This window comes from Seriola dumerili, unplaced genomic scaffold (assembly GCF_002260705.1).
Source record: "Seriola dumerili isolate Sdu_G_001 unplaced genomic scaffold, Sdu_1.0 BDQW01000331.1, whole genome shotgun sequence".
NCBI classification, from domain to species: Eukaryota; Metazoa; Chordata; class Actinopteri; order Carangiformes; family Carangidae; genus Seriola; species Seriola dumerili.
In genome coordinates, this window is record NW_019174586.1 from 6,964,161 (window position 1) to 6,979,155 (window position 14,995).

General features: G+C 39.8%; 1 protein-coding gene across 5 annotated transcripts in view; it reads left to right on the top strand.

Annotated features, from left to right (window-relative positions):
• The window catches only part of atp8a1 (ATPase phospholipid transporting 8A1), a 102,247-nt gene that overhangs the window by 54,071 nt on the left and 33,181 nt on the right, over nucleotides 1-14,995 (top strand). For all 5 annotated transcript variants that reach the window (XM_022760215.1, XM_022760212.1, XM_022760216.1 and 2 more), the window contains 7 exons: nucleotides 1,551-1,633; nucleotides 3,000-3,049; nucleotides 3,442-3,511; nucleotides 4,274-4,358; nucleotides 5,520-5,659; nucleotides 7,356-7,494; nucleotides 11,264-11,328. In XM_022760215.1, the coding sequence (XP_022615936.1) occupies nucleotides 1,551-1,633; nucleotides 3,000-3,049; nucleotides 3,442-3,511; nucleotides 4,274-4,358; nucleotides 5,520-5,659; nucleotides 7,356-7,494; nucleotides 11,264-11,328 (632 nt within the window). The remainder of the gene's footprint in view (nucleotides 1-1,550; nucleotides 1,634-2,999; nucleotides 3,050-3,441; nucleotides 3,512-4,273; nucleotides 4,359-5,519; nucleotides 5,660-7,355; nucleotides 7,495-11,263; nucleotides 11,329-14,995) is intronic.

Genomic DNA, 14,995 nt, shown 5'->3' on the forward strand with positions numbered 1-14,995 from the left:
ACACAGTTACCTTTAGAATAAGTGCAGTACAGCCTCTAGATATAAAGTATACTGCCCATCTCAAATGTATGGCATGTGTCCATAGGTCATTGAACAGGCTGGTGGTGTCATATAAAGGCAAAATTGCAGAAACTTTCTTTGCTTGTAGATGAAAGTCAACATAAAGTTTACCTACCGTCCAAACTGCTGCGGGTGTTACCTTTCTTGATGATAGGTAGCACAAGTTGGACTAGAGCTGAAAATGCAGGTCTTAAATTGCTGGTGCTACATCTCTGCAGCTGTGGCTAGACCTTTGTCCAGGTGCTTTGCATCCATGATGCTGTGTGTCCTTGATATTTCCCTTTGTTGAGATATTTAATTTTCCATCTAGTGACCTCTGTGCCTTAGTGAATGAAAGACGCCACCACAGCCTCCAGGCAGCAGTATTTCATTTATATAAGACATTTATATAATCATCAGTGCATGAGAGAGCCAGGAATCATATTATAAAATGAAATATCCTGTTTACAAAATGCATATATACCATGCATTTTGTAAAAATGATGTTTCATTTTATAAAAATGAATTCACTTTGATTCTGTGAACCTCACTGTGATCCTGCAGTCTATCACATTCACAGCTGAATGTGATAGACTGAAACACTTGTCAGTCAAGAAAACATGCCCTAAAACATTAGAGGAGGTGAAATTAACAACTGAGACTTGAAAAATGTTTGCAGTGCAGCTTCAGGCATGTCCACATTGGCTTTACCATTCAGACACTGTGGTTGCCCCTTGTAGCAGTATGTAAATTTCCTAAAAATAAAGGACCATCCTAATGAATGTTGAAAATGTCACTGTGCTTAAGGCAAAACCCACGATCAGAATGTAAACAAAGAAGTAGCTCTCATGGAAAAAATTAAAAACCCAGAATTTGTTGTTGCCAAAATGACAGATCTTTCAGTAAATGGACAAATAGTAGACTGCAATGAAATCAGAGGTGTTCATGTTTCCTGGTGTTTTTGATGACACCAGTAATGTTCGTAAGCAGAGATTTTTTTTAATTTAAAAAAGTACTGATTAGGCTTTTAATGAACACATATTGACTGACTAAACAGGTTATACAATTCTACAAAGAAAGGCTCCTGCTTTTCATCTTACATTATGCTTTTGTTAAGAGAAATGACTTTTTTTGCCTGATTGCGCAGAACAATCATGGTCTCATGGAGCTTTGGGGTTTGAAGCCGAGCGAGCAGTGGCTGCAAAGAGAAAGCTAGTCAAGTGAACTGTAAAAAACAAGCAGAGAGCTTTTTCTCGCCCTGCAGCATCCTCATGCAAGCTGTAGCATAAGTTACCTGGTCCACAGCTTTCAGTCTGCTGCCCTCATTGTGAAAATGTGTCGACATGAACTAGTTTCATGTACCAATATGAATGTGTTTTTTTATCGTAACTGTCAGGTTCAAATTTCAAAAAGTTATCTTCACACAACACTGTGTCTGCCATCAGTATGTGTGCTTGTACTGGTGTCTGTTTGTTTATCTGTAACATTTTGGGTTTCTATTTGCTTTCTAGATGAAGGTGCTCTGGTGAGGGCAGCCCGAAACCTTGGCTTTGTTTTTTCTGGTAGAACTCCTGACAGCGTCATTGTGCAATTGGTGAGTTGAATGAGACAAGTTTAATGAAAGGCATGCAAGGTATTTTACCGATGGACGGAGCTACTTAATCTTAATGCGGGCATCATGACCTCAAACGAGAAAAAGGGAATACTGTAAGACTGTGACAGTAACACCAAGGATTTTTCTGGCGTTCCTGAATAAAACAAATGCAGCTGCAGAAGTAAAAGACAAATGTGATTTAAGAGTCAAGAGTCTGACAGACTCTTGACTCTTGAGGAGAGACAAAATGCCCACATATCTCATGCTTACAAATAAATCAGTAGTTTTACCCTACAGTGGAAGAGCTTTGATCATTTTTCTGGTTATTGATTAAATGAATAGTTCAACATCTGTAAAATACTCTTATTTGTTTTCTTGTTGAGAGTTAAATGACAACATTGATGCTGCTCTCACGTCTTTACTGTAAGTAAGGAGCTACAGTGGAAATGAGGAAATAGCTAGCCTGGCTCTGTCCACAGGCAACAAAATCCAAAAACTACAAATTTCTTGACGGGGAGCAATTGCTGGCAAATGAGCAGAGTTATTGACCCTGGGTGATACGTAGTTCAGTGCATAAGCCCCCATCAAACAGTATATTTTTGTTTCTACACTTACATTTTTGTGTTGATTAAACACTTTTGAGATGCTTACAGATTTTGTTACCTTTAGACAGAACCAGGCTGCCCTCCCAGTTATTTTTTTCTCTGAAGTTATAGGGTATCTACAATCTGTAGAATATATTTAGTCTGCAACTTTGGCAATTAATTAACTATTTTAGTTATTTTACTCAGATGTTCCAAAACAGACCTTGAACTAAAAGTAATATGCATAATACCAAAGAGAGCTCAGCCTTTTGTTTTCACATGGGCCACGGCAATGGAAAATACCACATTGCTTTGAATATATCCTGAGCTGATGCAGTGTGTGTCCTCTCCAAAGCTAGGGTCACTCATCCTGTTATTCCCTTAATTGGCTAACCTGATGATTGCACTCAAAGACGCACAGGCAGAAAGGCCAGAACCATTAAATGTTTTTTCTCCTGCTGAGAACATCTTGTCTCCAAGATGTTTGTCCAATTTCTTAACCTTTATTAGGCCTTCTAAAGCGCTCAGCGTCTATTTAATCACTCTGTCTTGTACCTAGCGGTCTCTACAATTAAAGAAGTTAATTGAATTGTACCTTGTTATTCTCCCTCCATCAGCTCAGTGCAGGCAACTGATAAACACATTTAAAGTGCAATCAAGGCTGATTGGAGAAGGGTGGCAGGGCTGGCTCATGCTACTTAAGATAAGTTGTCTCAGAAGAAGGGTGAGGTTGAGATTTTTCGTTCTGGAGTTTATTAACTTGTCTGTCTCTTTGGATTTAGCTTGGAACAGAGGACAAGTATGAACTGCTTCATGTGCTGGAGTTTACAAGGTACGACTTTGATAATAGCATTTTTTATATTAATGATATTAATTATTATGTGTGCGACTGCAGTATACTCAGTCATTTGTTGTTCATACAGGCCATTGGTGTAGGTAAATATTTGTTCTTTGCTATAAAGTCCTCAAAAGAATCACGTGCTATCAGAGTTCATCATCTGCCTTTAGCACTCGTGATTTGCACTAATTAATTGTGTGACAGAGGTGTGATATCTTGTTACCCACCTCTTTGATTTCTAATTTCATCAGACATATGCTAGCTCAAACAGTACGTGATAATTTTCTGTAACACCTTGTGATGTGATTTCTCTCGCTTGCTTTCTCTGCTTATCCCACCCTATCTTCTCTCTATCTGACTCTCTCTTTTGCCTTTTTCTCTCTCAGTGCGAGGAAGAGGATGTCAGTCATCATGCGCACCCCATCTGGGAAGATCCGCCTCTACTGCAAAGGAGCTGTGAGTGTCTGTCTCTCTCCATGGCAACGCATGACAGCCCATCACCATCATCGCCACACGCACAAGTGTCGAACACTCTTCTCCCCTTATTGCCTATCGCTTTCTTGTCAGGAAATCTTTTCAATGAGCAGCAGCACAAAGCAAGAAGACCATATTTCACACATGGTATCTCTACAAAATAATGGATACACAAACATTATGTTTCACAGGAAGGCAGTCTGCTTATATGAAGTATCCGACTACCCTCAATCCACAGTTTCAGAAGTATCTAAAACTCTGCCGGATGTACACAGCATTATATATTCAAAAGAAAATAACATTTTTGGTGCAATTTTAATGATTAAAGGGACATGTGCATAGTTAGCCTCGTCAGGCTCATCAAGGTAAGGTTAGTAACATTTTAGACAATGAGGGTTTAATTTAATTTACTTGTCTTACTATGTAAGTAGGTTATAAAGACAAGCATACCAAAAAAATTATAATTTTCCAAATGTTCTTGTTTTCACTTTGTAGGTTTAAGGCTTATGTTTTACTCAAGCTGCTTGTTTTATTGTAGTTTAACACTATTAATTGTTTTCTGTGTTATTAAAACACAGTCAGAGAATGGAGGTGCAAGTAGGATTCAGATACATTTTGTCGAAAGTGCAACTCATGAGGGCTGTATCCAACCTGAGACGCCTGTGTGCCAAGTAGCCCAATTCCAGGAGGTTCATTTCTCTCCTCTCCTCTGTCAGTAGCCAATGAGTGTTTGTTTCACTTCAGGATACAGTGATCTATGACCGTCTGGCAGACAGCTCTAGGTACAAAGAGATCACGTTGAAGCACCTGGAACAGTTTGCTACTGAGGGTGAGTGGACTAACATCGCCCCCTGTCTGCCAAAAGGAAAACATCTTCTAGGATGCTTCTGATGTCTGTGCTTCCATCATTTCTTTATGGTCGTTATCACCATTTGATCGTCAGCTGCAGCAGAAGTAGTAGTTTTGTTTTAGAGCTTACCTTATATGTCAGTATTTAATGAACAGTCAATCCAAATATGAGTAAACCGAAGGAATATTAACCTAAAGCAGTGGAGCTGAAAGAAACTGCATCAGAGACTCCTTTTTGTTCTGTGTTCATACTGCCCCCTTGTGAGACACAAGCAAAATGATGTAATTGGGAATATTTGATGTAGGCTATATATAGCTTTCAGGACAGATTGAGAAGATCTTCAGTAGCAGCAATTTGGATTTGCCTGAATAATATATTATGACTTATTTTAGCTTTCCGACAAGAAGAATGGCAATGAATAAAGTTTATTTAATCTTGAAATGGTATTGATCTGATTTAAATGTTATTTGCATTGAACAAAGAATCTATAAGTCTTCATGCTACTCAGATATTTGGATTTATAAAAGATTTATATTGATTCATTATGAACATGTTACTTATGTCCAGACCAGCAGTGTCAGAATTTTTATTTAACCTCCTAGACATAGATAAAATAAAAGCAATGGATTGGATTCGCTGCATTAACATATAAAGTTACTATTATAAATCATACAGAGTTGTGGTAGACAGCTAATTGCCATGTCTTACCCCCAATCAAATGTTAGAAAGGCATCGTAAAAATAGATTAAAATGTCATAGCCTTTAAAATAAATATATATATATGGTATAATCGATATGAACAAGATATGCAGTACACTGACGAAGAAACACATGGTAGTCACTACCATCCATACTCTGTTGTTTTCTACATGGCAAACACCCACCCAGTTCTTCTAAAAGGTCTGGATTTGTATATGTATAGAAAAGCTTAAGGAATTATTTGATAATTTAAGTTTTTATGTTATAGTATTTATCAGTTATGCAGTGAGGAGGTCAATGGTTACACTGCACACATATGTCTGAGTGACATGCTTAACATCAGAGAGCTCAATCCTGTCAAAAATCAAGGTCTTGAAATGGAAAATAGTAAAAAGTCAAGACATTTGACCCGAATATTGTCATGCTGTTTTCCTCATCCAGGGCTGCGCACTCTGTGCTTTGCGGTGGCAGACATCAGTGAGTCGTCCTATCAGCAGTGGCTGGAGCTCCACCACAGAGCCTGCACCTCCCTGCAGAACAGAGCCCTCAAACTTGAAGAGAGCTACGAACTGATAGAAAAGGTTTGTTAAGTGAAAAACTGTGAGCTTTGTTTTGCAGGCCTATAAAATGAGCTGGGGACATATAATAGACAGACAAACATTTCACTGTGGAAGGTATTTAGGTGGCTACATGCTGCTTTTTCTTCATACACAACTTACTCTTTGTTTTATAACCTTCTGTGCATCTGCAGCAATGGTTGAACTGAACTGTAATCTGTAATCACACCTGGAAACCTGTAAAAGTTTGCACAATTATGTGTGCGTATTTGTGTGAGAGATTTAAGGTCTGACCAGCAGGTAGGTTTGCTTTTCTGTGAGGTGGGTCTATGTGGAAGCACTAGTCAAACACAGGAAGCCACAGTCGTAAATCAACCACTTGGCATGTTCTTCATGGCTGCTCCTGGCTGCCCAAAACAAATGGAGGCAATCAATCATGAAATCAACATAAAAGCTCTCAGAGAGGAAAATGCTTAATGGGCAGAGTTTGGCACTGATGCTGCCAGGGTTTGGGGCTCATTGCTCTTCAGGGCAACTCATACTTATAAATGCGCACAGTAACGCCACATGAGGGCACAATGGAGTTGCAGTGAAATTTAAAAAGCCTGAGACATTCATCTGAAGTTCTCCTTCACATCATCCCTCAAACAAAATGTGTAGGTATGATTTGTTTTTGTAAAAGAAAATGTAAAAATGCAATAAATTCCAGATTATCCAGCCTTAATAGGAATTAGTTAATTAGTCAGTTTGTGTAATCGTATTCCCTAAACTGTCAACAAAGTGACTGTGGGTTTCCTAACCTCATATTATTGTGTTCTAGAGTATGTACATGTAAACTGCTCTGGTCTTTGGAGGAAACGTTTCTCTTCAACTTTACTGATCGGTTCAAGCTTAAATTGATTATTTTTGGACTACTTCCCCTTAGCTCAGTCAACTAACAGTAATAAAATGTACCAGTAGTTTACCCACCTGTGCTGCAGCCCCGGTTTACAATATATTATGACATTATAACATAGTTATAACATCTCTTCTTACACATTAGAAACAGTAGAGTTGACTTCAGAGTTGTAGCAATCACTCTTAATGCTACATCGTTCCACCCTCGCTTGGGGGTTGAAATCCTGATCCAAGTGGTTTTTGTATCATAATCCACAAAAAAGTGCCTTTAACAACAACAGGAACAATAGAACAATTCACATCCAAACAACAAACGAGGACTCATCAGATGTAGTCATGCTCTTCCCCAACTGCAGTTTTCTGTGCTGTGGTTCATACAGAGCTACAGATGCACAGACAGCAGGGCTCAGGTCACAACTTAAAGAACTTCCCCTGCTTTTCCTCTGCTGCTGGCTCCTGTCTCCCCTCTACCCCTGGGTCTTGTCAAATCTTTGGCCCCATGATGGGCCAGTATGAGCCCGCAACCAACCCCAACGAACCACTACGTTTCCCGGGGAAACACCAACAGGTTTTTGTGGGTGTACTTGTGTGGGAGAGATTGTGTCCACAGATTCACACACTTATACAGGGGCACAGTAACTGATCCAAAACCCCTTTAGTCTGTGGTGGGTTTTTCTGGGTGATAAACAAGAGCAGCTGATGAGGAGAAAAAACATGACTGAGTGAGTGACACAATCCCGGTTCACATGTTTCTCTGACACATGACGTTTTAAAGGCCTTCCTCTGTTATGATAACCACTTACTGACTTTTTTTCTGATGTAGAACCTGCAGCTCCTGGGGGCCACAGCGATCGAGGACAAGCTCCAGGATAAGGTGCCCGAGACCATAGAGACTCTGATGAAGGCTGACATCAAGATCTGGATCCTAACCGGGGACAAACAGGAAACAGCCATCAATATTGGTGAGCAGGAACAGTAAAATGAGTGTATGATATTTGAGCTTCATTCTTTTCTTGGATTCTGCCCTGATTTATATAATTGAAACTGTCATGCTGTTTTATCACAGCAGTCATACCAAGAAAATGGTATAATTCTTGAACAGCCTATACAGGGAAATCTGCTTTTAAAATGCTCCCCGCCATATACAGGAGAGGTCAAAAGTCAACACCCTCTGGTAGTTGGTTTTCAGTTTGTTGCTGACCTGGAGGCTTAAATCTGCATCCTCCACTTGAAGCGCAATCTATTTAAAACAATTTAGCCGCCCTATTTCACATGATGTTTAAACAAAACATACAGTATGTTAAAGTTGAATAAAAGCTCAGTTCTGCTACCAGATGTCAAACAGGCTGATACTAGAAATGCAGATGAACTATGGTGCAGGGCCTGACAGATGGACCTCCATAAGATCACATAGTGAACTTCAATTAATAAAATATGCAGGATTTAAAGGTATAATACTGTGATTTTGTATTGCATTCCCATAATGTTGGGAAACTCATAAGACACTTGAAGTAGGAGAGTCTCTAGTATGGGTAAAGCTCTAAAAAGACTGTAAGATACATTTCCCATAATAAAAAACAATATCATTATTTAACCCTTCCTACCACTGAAATGGCCACTTCTTTCAACCCCCACACCTTCAGCTTGCAAAACAGGCTTTGTTGAAGCATTTAAAAGTATACTCCTTTAATAAACATTAAACTAAATCCATCAGAACCAGAGATACTGTCTTCTTTAATTCCAACCATTCCTCTTCTTTATCAAAAGCCTGCTTTGCCCATAATGCAACTTGCCCAACGACAGTTTGGTCAGAGATCTGGGCGTGTTACGCTCGTAGCAGCTAATGCAGCCTTGAGCTTTTAGCCTCAAACAGAGATGAGTCGCTGTAGAGGTCTGGTAAGCTAATTTTTTTCTAACTCGACACCCCCAGACTTTTGACATTTTCACACTTGTGGTCTTCCACCCCAACCGAAGGCATCATCAAGCTTATTTTAGAAAGCTTGTCAAGAGCTTGTCGAGAGCCATGGAAGACATTATACAACAAGTAGTACCTCTCTTTTCCACTAAACTGATACATTTGTAAAACTGGTTCCCATTTAATGTAAAATCATCAATAGTCATTTGCACCACAAGTTCTTATTACATTTTGTGCATCATGGCATACTTAAGTCCTGCATTTGCACTTGGTCTCAAACCATATTAAGTGAACCTGACCTGTGCGGTGATAAATTGTACTCCAGCCTCTTACAGGTATTCCAGTCAGTCCTGTGGTCATTCCTCACCCAGTAAGACGAACTACTGACAAGCTGAATGCTTTTCTGTCACACATATCTAGCAAAAGTATCTGTCGCAGATTACAAGATGATGTATGAGCACACTGCACTGACATGAAATAAATAACATGCATATGTACACAAGCAGGCACCTCTTGCATATCTGGCTCCCCCAGAGGTTTTTGCCTTGCAGATGTTATCAGAAAGGTGAATGACTAACTCTGGTCTGCCAGTTCAGCTTGTATTCATCTTCTATAAATGGCCCTGGTATTACTGCTCTTAGATGTGGCTAATTACCGCATATGCATCAACCTTGAATACAGCCAACTTGGTAACACAGAGTTCAGAAAAATAGATATGAAAAGTACCTCCGTTTGTGGCTATACCTACCACTGTGGCCTGACTGAATCAGCCCTTTGTGCCCACTGTGCCCAGATGTGAGGAGGCTCTGCAGAAGCACAGGCTCACTGGAAGTATTTTTACAGGTCCGCCATTTGACTGAGTCGCTCTGTAAAATCTGCGTTCAATATTGACTTTGTTTTTTACTATTTTCCTCACTGAAAGACGATCTCCATTGCGAGGGTTAATGGTGCACCTTTTGACACGTGGACCGGTGAATTTAGCCCTTCATATTTAGAGTTGTCTGCATTTCGAGGTGGCCTGAACCACCCAAATGCCTCATTGGCACAGAATATGGGACATAAATGCGGTTGAGTTTACTTATTTTCACATTCACACATTATGACATTGAAGCATGGATAGTCAGTTTGATCTGAAACTGTAAAGACTGTCATTGTTTCAGTGTGTCTCTAATTCTTAACTATCATGACATAATGTACAGTACCTACTCTGACGCTGCGTGTCTGGCTGCCTGAGGAAAGAGCAATGTTTACTCTGGGACACGCTCCCAGTGCTGTGAGCTGTTTGTTGAGGGGAGTTGTACGTACATAGTGCTTAGAACAGGTATGAGCCAGAATTCAATGAAAGGACAGTGCCTGCTGGTGCACTTGTAAGGAAACACTGCTCACTTTACTTGAGGTATCACAGACGGGAAGCACACATAATGCTGTGTTAATTTTGGCCGGAGGATGCATCATCCCCTTAAGCAGAGACAAATAAAAGAGTAAACACAACCTCTTATTGGCCTACACTAATATGAGCCCCCATATAATCTACTTTCCCACCTTAGAATTGTACAATTAATTTCAGGTCCCCATTCTTCCTGCCTCCAAATATCCTAGTCACAATGTTTTATCCATTTAAAGTGCCTACTGTGGCTAAAATGTGTATCTATAATTGTTGCTCCCGAGGCAATATCCCAGATAACTGTGACACGAGTGTCGCTCCTACACATTCTTCTATTCCTATGGGAGCAGTGTTTAGTTCCGCCTGAGACAGAGAAAGGCCAGGAATTCAACTTTCTTTGGTGAAATACAATAAAGCCAGTTTGGCTGCAGTCAAATGAGCTTAAGGTAAACACATTAAGCGGAAGGGCTGTGGCAGGAATTGACAAGGGGGAAGGGGGTAGAGACAGTGTTGAGATGGGGAGACATTTTCCACACATTGGCAAATTTTTTGACGTTTGCACCTTTGCACTTAAGAAAACAATCTGCCAGACCCCAGACCTCAGCCCTGTTTGGTTTTGACTCTGGGGGTGAAGCCTACTCATTTCCGCATGCAAGGCCCCCTCTATGTTTGTGTACTGTGTGTGCACAGTTGTGTTTGAGTGCGACTGTGTTTTTGTGTGTTTTATGCATAATCTTATCTCAGTTTCACTCAGAGAAAATGCCACCCATGTATTAACAAAACATGGGATTTGTGGTAACCGCCTTAAAGAAACGAAAATCTCTTTCCAGACAGAAGCAAAGTGTTGAAGCCCACAAATATTCATGTGGTTATGCCACAGATGGCAGCCTTTTCATACAGCCACAGCTCAAAACTGAAGGCTTCAGTCTTGATTCGAGAAACATTTTTGTTTTCCCCGATGGGAGGCGCGCTCTACCACCTTGCTGGTGACCCTGAGCATCTGTCCCGGCCAAGAGCTGAGGGGAATACTCCCCAGAGAGCCATGTTGGGTAACTCAGAGTTGTAACTGCCTATTAAAACAGGAAACTGACAAACCCTTGTAAACCAAACTCATTAGTCATGTCCTGAGACACTGGCTCTGAGCTGTAACATTTTAATTGGTAACCCTCAAAATGTAGTGCTGCATCCTGTAGTGTCCCTTATTTGTTTGATTATGTTTTCTTCTTTTTTTATTTTGTGTTTTATCCGTTTGTGTGTGCACATGTATGTTTGGGCTCCATGCAGATAAGTTGTTAAGCAAAAGGGGGTTATTGAAACTAAAGTAAACAACAATTTGATGTAGTAACTTAGTATTGATTTAATTTATTCTCTCTTCTTCTCTCACTCTCTAAAACATGGTGTTTCATCTTTTGTTTTTGTTTTTTTACTGTAGGACATTCCTGCAAGCTACTGACCAAGAACATGGGAATGCTTGTGATCAATGAAGACACTCTTGATGTGAGTATTTAGCATTTTACTTATTAAATAATGTGACTTTCTTACATAAAGAACTAATAATCTAACCAAAGCTCATAAAGCTCACCATTGTTTCACAAAATGATTTAATAAGACTGTAGTTACTAAGGCAGCCATTATATACAGTTCAAGAAATATTTGAAAATGCTTGTTACAGATCTTGAAGTTAATGTATGACGTGAGGACAGTCGTCGAGTTTAATAATCCCCTCATCTCCACAACCAGCCCCTGTCTCGAAAGATTTCTCCACAGGGAACCTTACACACACACACACACACACACACACACTCACACACATCCCAAATCTGCCTCCAACATCTTTAAGACACCCAACAGAGAAGTCTGTTGACCCCCCGGCAGGAGAGCCTTGTCTGTTGTTTCTGAAATTGAAAAGGGCAAGTCCCTGCACTTCCATCAGGAGAAAGTGAAGCAGAGGAGCTGCAGATGGAGGAGAGACTTGACTGGGTTTAGTTTGTCAGACAAGAAGGGGGGATGGGGGAGTGGGGCAGTGAGAAGAAGTGGGTAAGGAGGGGAAAGCGGCAGGGGGGTGTTTGGGGGTGATGACGGACGGCCTTCACTCTGTCAGCCAGTCGTTAAGCGTGATAAATAGAGTAGAGGTAGAAATTTGGGGTCGGTGCATTCATAAAGCACACAGACCGGCACTTTGAAATGTCAGCTCCTATTCTCCTGTGGTTGAGCAGATGCTTACATAAGGCAGTTTGTTAAAACTCTCCACCAAGACGAAGGGGGCACAGTGAACAGAGGACCAGGCAGCAGGACTGGTAATTCTGAGTGCTCTCGTGCTGCATAAGAGAGTAATTGGAGCATGGCTTCCCTCTTTGCTGTGTTTAGAAAGGGTTATCAAAGGGAGGACAAAGTTTTAGACATCCCCTGTACTAAATCTTAGTTGAACTGAAATTCCCAAAGTGAAACTCGGTCTCCAAGGTAGGATTAGGTCATTTTGAGAGCTTTGTCTTCCAGTCAGTGTGTTTAATCATTGAGAGAACTAACAGAACTTATTGAGTATTAGTATATTAATCATTACAAAGTACAGTTACAGATAAATTGAGCTCATTATTTTCCTTTTTCAACAAAAGGTTATTAGTGTTTATATGGTTATTAATAACAAAATCAAGATCAAAAGAAGATCAAAAAGTAATAATGCACTATCCAGGGGAAAATTGGATCGGAAATAATATACGCACACAGTTTGACTGTTCATGCTTAGGTGTGTTTTTCAGTGAGATGAGGGACAGAAAAGTAAAGGTAAAGAACATGTCCACACACTTCTAACTAAGGTCAAACATCCCTTTGTTGGGTGCCTCCAAGTCTTAAGACAGATGATGACATTACATCCATACAAATGTCCAGATTCCATATCATGAGTGTCATGTCCTGTTGGCTCTATCACTCAAGGCCTATATCAACAACAGAGCTCAGTCTTTATGGGAAGCTCTTGTGGATTTCTGAATGGAGGCCACATACCCATTCCAAAACCAAACACTAGCTAGTCACATAGGCTAAACTGGTCATTATAGCAATAACAAAGAGGCTTTAGGAGGAGACATGTAGCATTAGTGCTAAAATTCCTCAGTGGAAATTAGGGGGGAAATGGCCGCTCTACTTGAGGAAATGGTAAACTTGGCTTATCACAGTATGTGATTAATAGGTTGTACCCCAAGTAGAGTGAATTCCTTCTCATACATATGGTGTACCAGCTTATACAAAGCACACGCAGAGATGCACTCACACCGAGATGTCATCTAAAATCATTCTTTTAACTGTGATGAAGACTTTCATTTTCGGCTTGTGGTTGAATGTGGATCTCACAACCTGTATCTACTCTGACCTACACAGACACACACGCACACACGCACGCCTGTCTACTGCTCACCATCTCGTGCTGTTTTACACACCCCATCAGGGATGGCTAAGTCCTCGCAGCTGCTTTCTGCTTGTATCCTCTTGCTCAGTTTCTCTCCTCTGTTAATCCATCATCTCTTTCTGTGCGTGTCTCTCACTCTACTTCTCTCGCTTTGTGAAACGTAAAGCCCCTTTCTCCAAATATTTCCTTTAAGCTGGGGTTTCAAAGTTTTGTTATGCCAAGCGAACGTTGCATGGTTCCCCTGGTACAGTCTGACTGCTTTGACATATTTGACCTCAACACCAGGCCGTACCCCTCCCTCCCCCAGTCCTGTTAATGACCACCATTTTTAATGATTACAGCTGTTTGAGCATCTGCTTGGCACATCGTGTTTGATACCCTACATTGTATCTGCTCATTTAAGTTTTTCTTTCTCCCTTCTAAAGTCATATAACCCCTTAACATCCAGTTTCTTGTCTATTATATTCCTTTAGATAGTTTTACGGTTGGGAAACCATTCTTTTTTACTCTGCCCCATACTATCACATGTACAGTATATCAGCTTATATGAACTAATCATGAACACTCTTAACCATTTGTATCAGTACTTTTGCTGAATACTACAACACCACCATTATAGATATTATTGCAAGAAGTGCTTCTCTAATATTTTTGTCCTTTTGAGGCCAGGTGACTCTTAAAATATTTCTTACTTTAATGGAAATATACATGTGGTACATCTACCGGTCCCTCAGAAAACGGTTCCATAGAGAATTTTTTTTTTTTATCTCCTAATGGCTTCACCATCTGTGGGGAAGATGACTGAATGATGAATACAATGATGATCTCACCACTCCATCCATCCAGTCCATATGACTGTACACCAGCACACTATATCCTCATATTTGTAGATTTTCATCGTCCATCATCATCATAGCTGTATATACCCTATGAGCAAACATGATCCATTTGCAGAGCTCGTCTATGTTATCACCTTATGGCCAAGGGCTGACTGTAATAAGCATGAGAAACATAATAAATATCTTAAATATCGAGAGCAGCTGTGCTGCAGCATTTGGGGATTAGCAGTAAGAGTGGACAGATCTGTCTCAACTATTTAAAACGAATGTTATTTGGAGACGAGAAGAACATTTAGGAGCTAGAACACTAGGACTGTCCGAGTAGAGAGTAAGTAATATGAATGCCATTGTGGAGTCCTTTGTGTTGCACTGCAAAATGTAGTGGCACAAGCAGTGAAGCAAGTTTATGTAACCCTTGTACAAATGTTGTTTCATTGATAGACTTGAACTTCTTAACACAGAAACTTCTTTGGGCTGCGACTAAGGTTGTAAAATGCCAGAAAAAAAACTGATTTAACATTTGTAATTATTTTTGTAATGAACTGTTGAAATATTCCTAATGAAGCACAGATTATATATTTCATGTTTTTGTTTTTTTTTATCATCATTTTCTTAAACACTCTTATAGATGTTCATATGCACTTAATTAATTTTGCCAGGGAAATAGATAATATGATTATATTAATTGTATGATATATTTTTTAGCTGTTAACGAATTGACAAATGCTAGCAAAGTAAATGCAAAGTAAAATGATTACAAACTGACTCATGAATTAGTTATAATCAACTTGTACTAGGGCTAAAATAGCAAACAGTAGTGCATATCACCATAGACTTGAAATTATAATGACACTAAACTTACACTAAATTTAAATTTAAATTTAATTTAAATTACACTAAACTGAAATTCATGAAATGTTTTCCG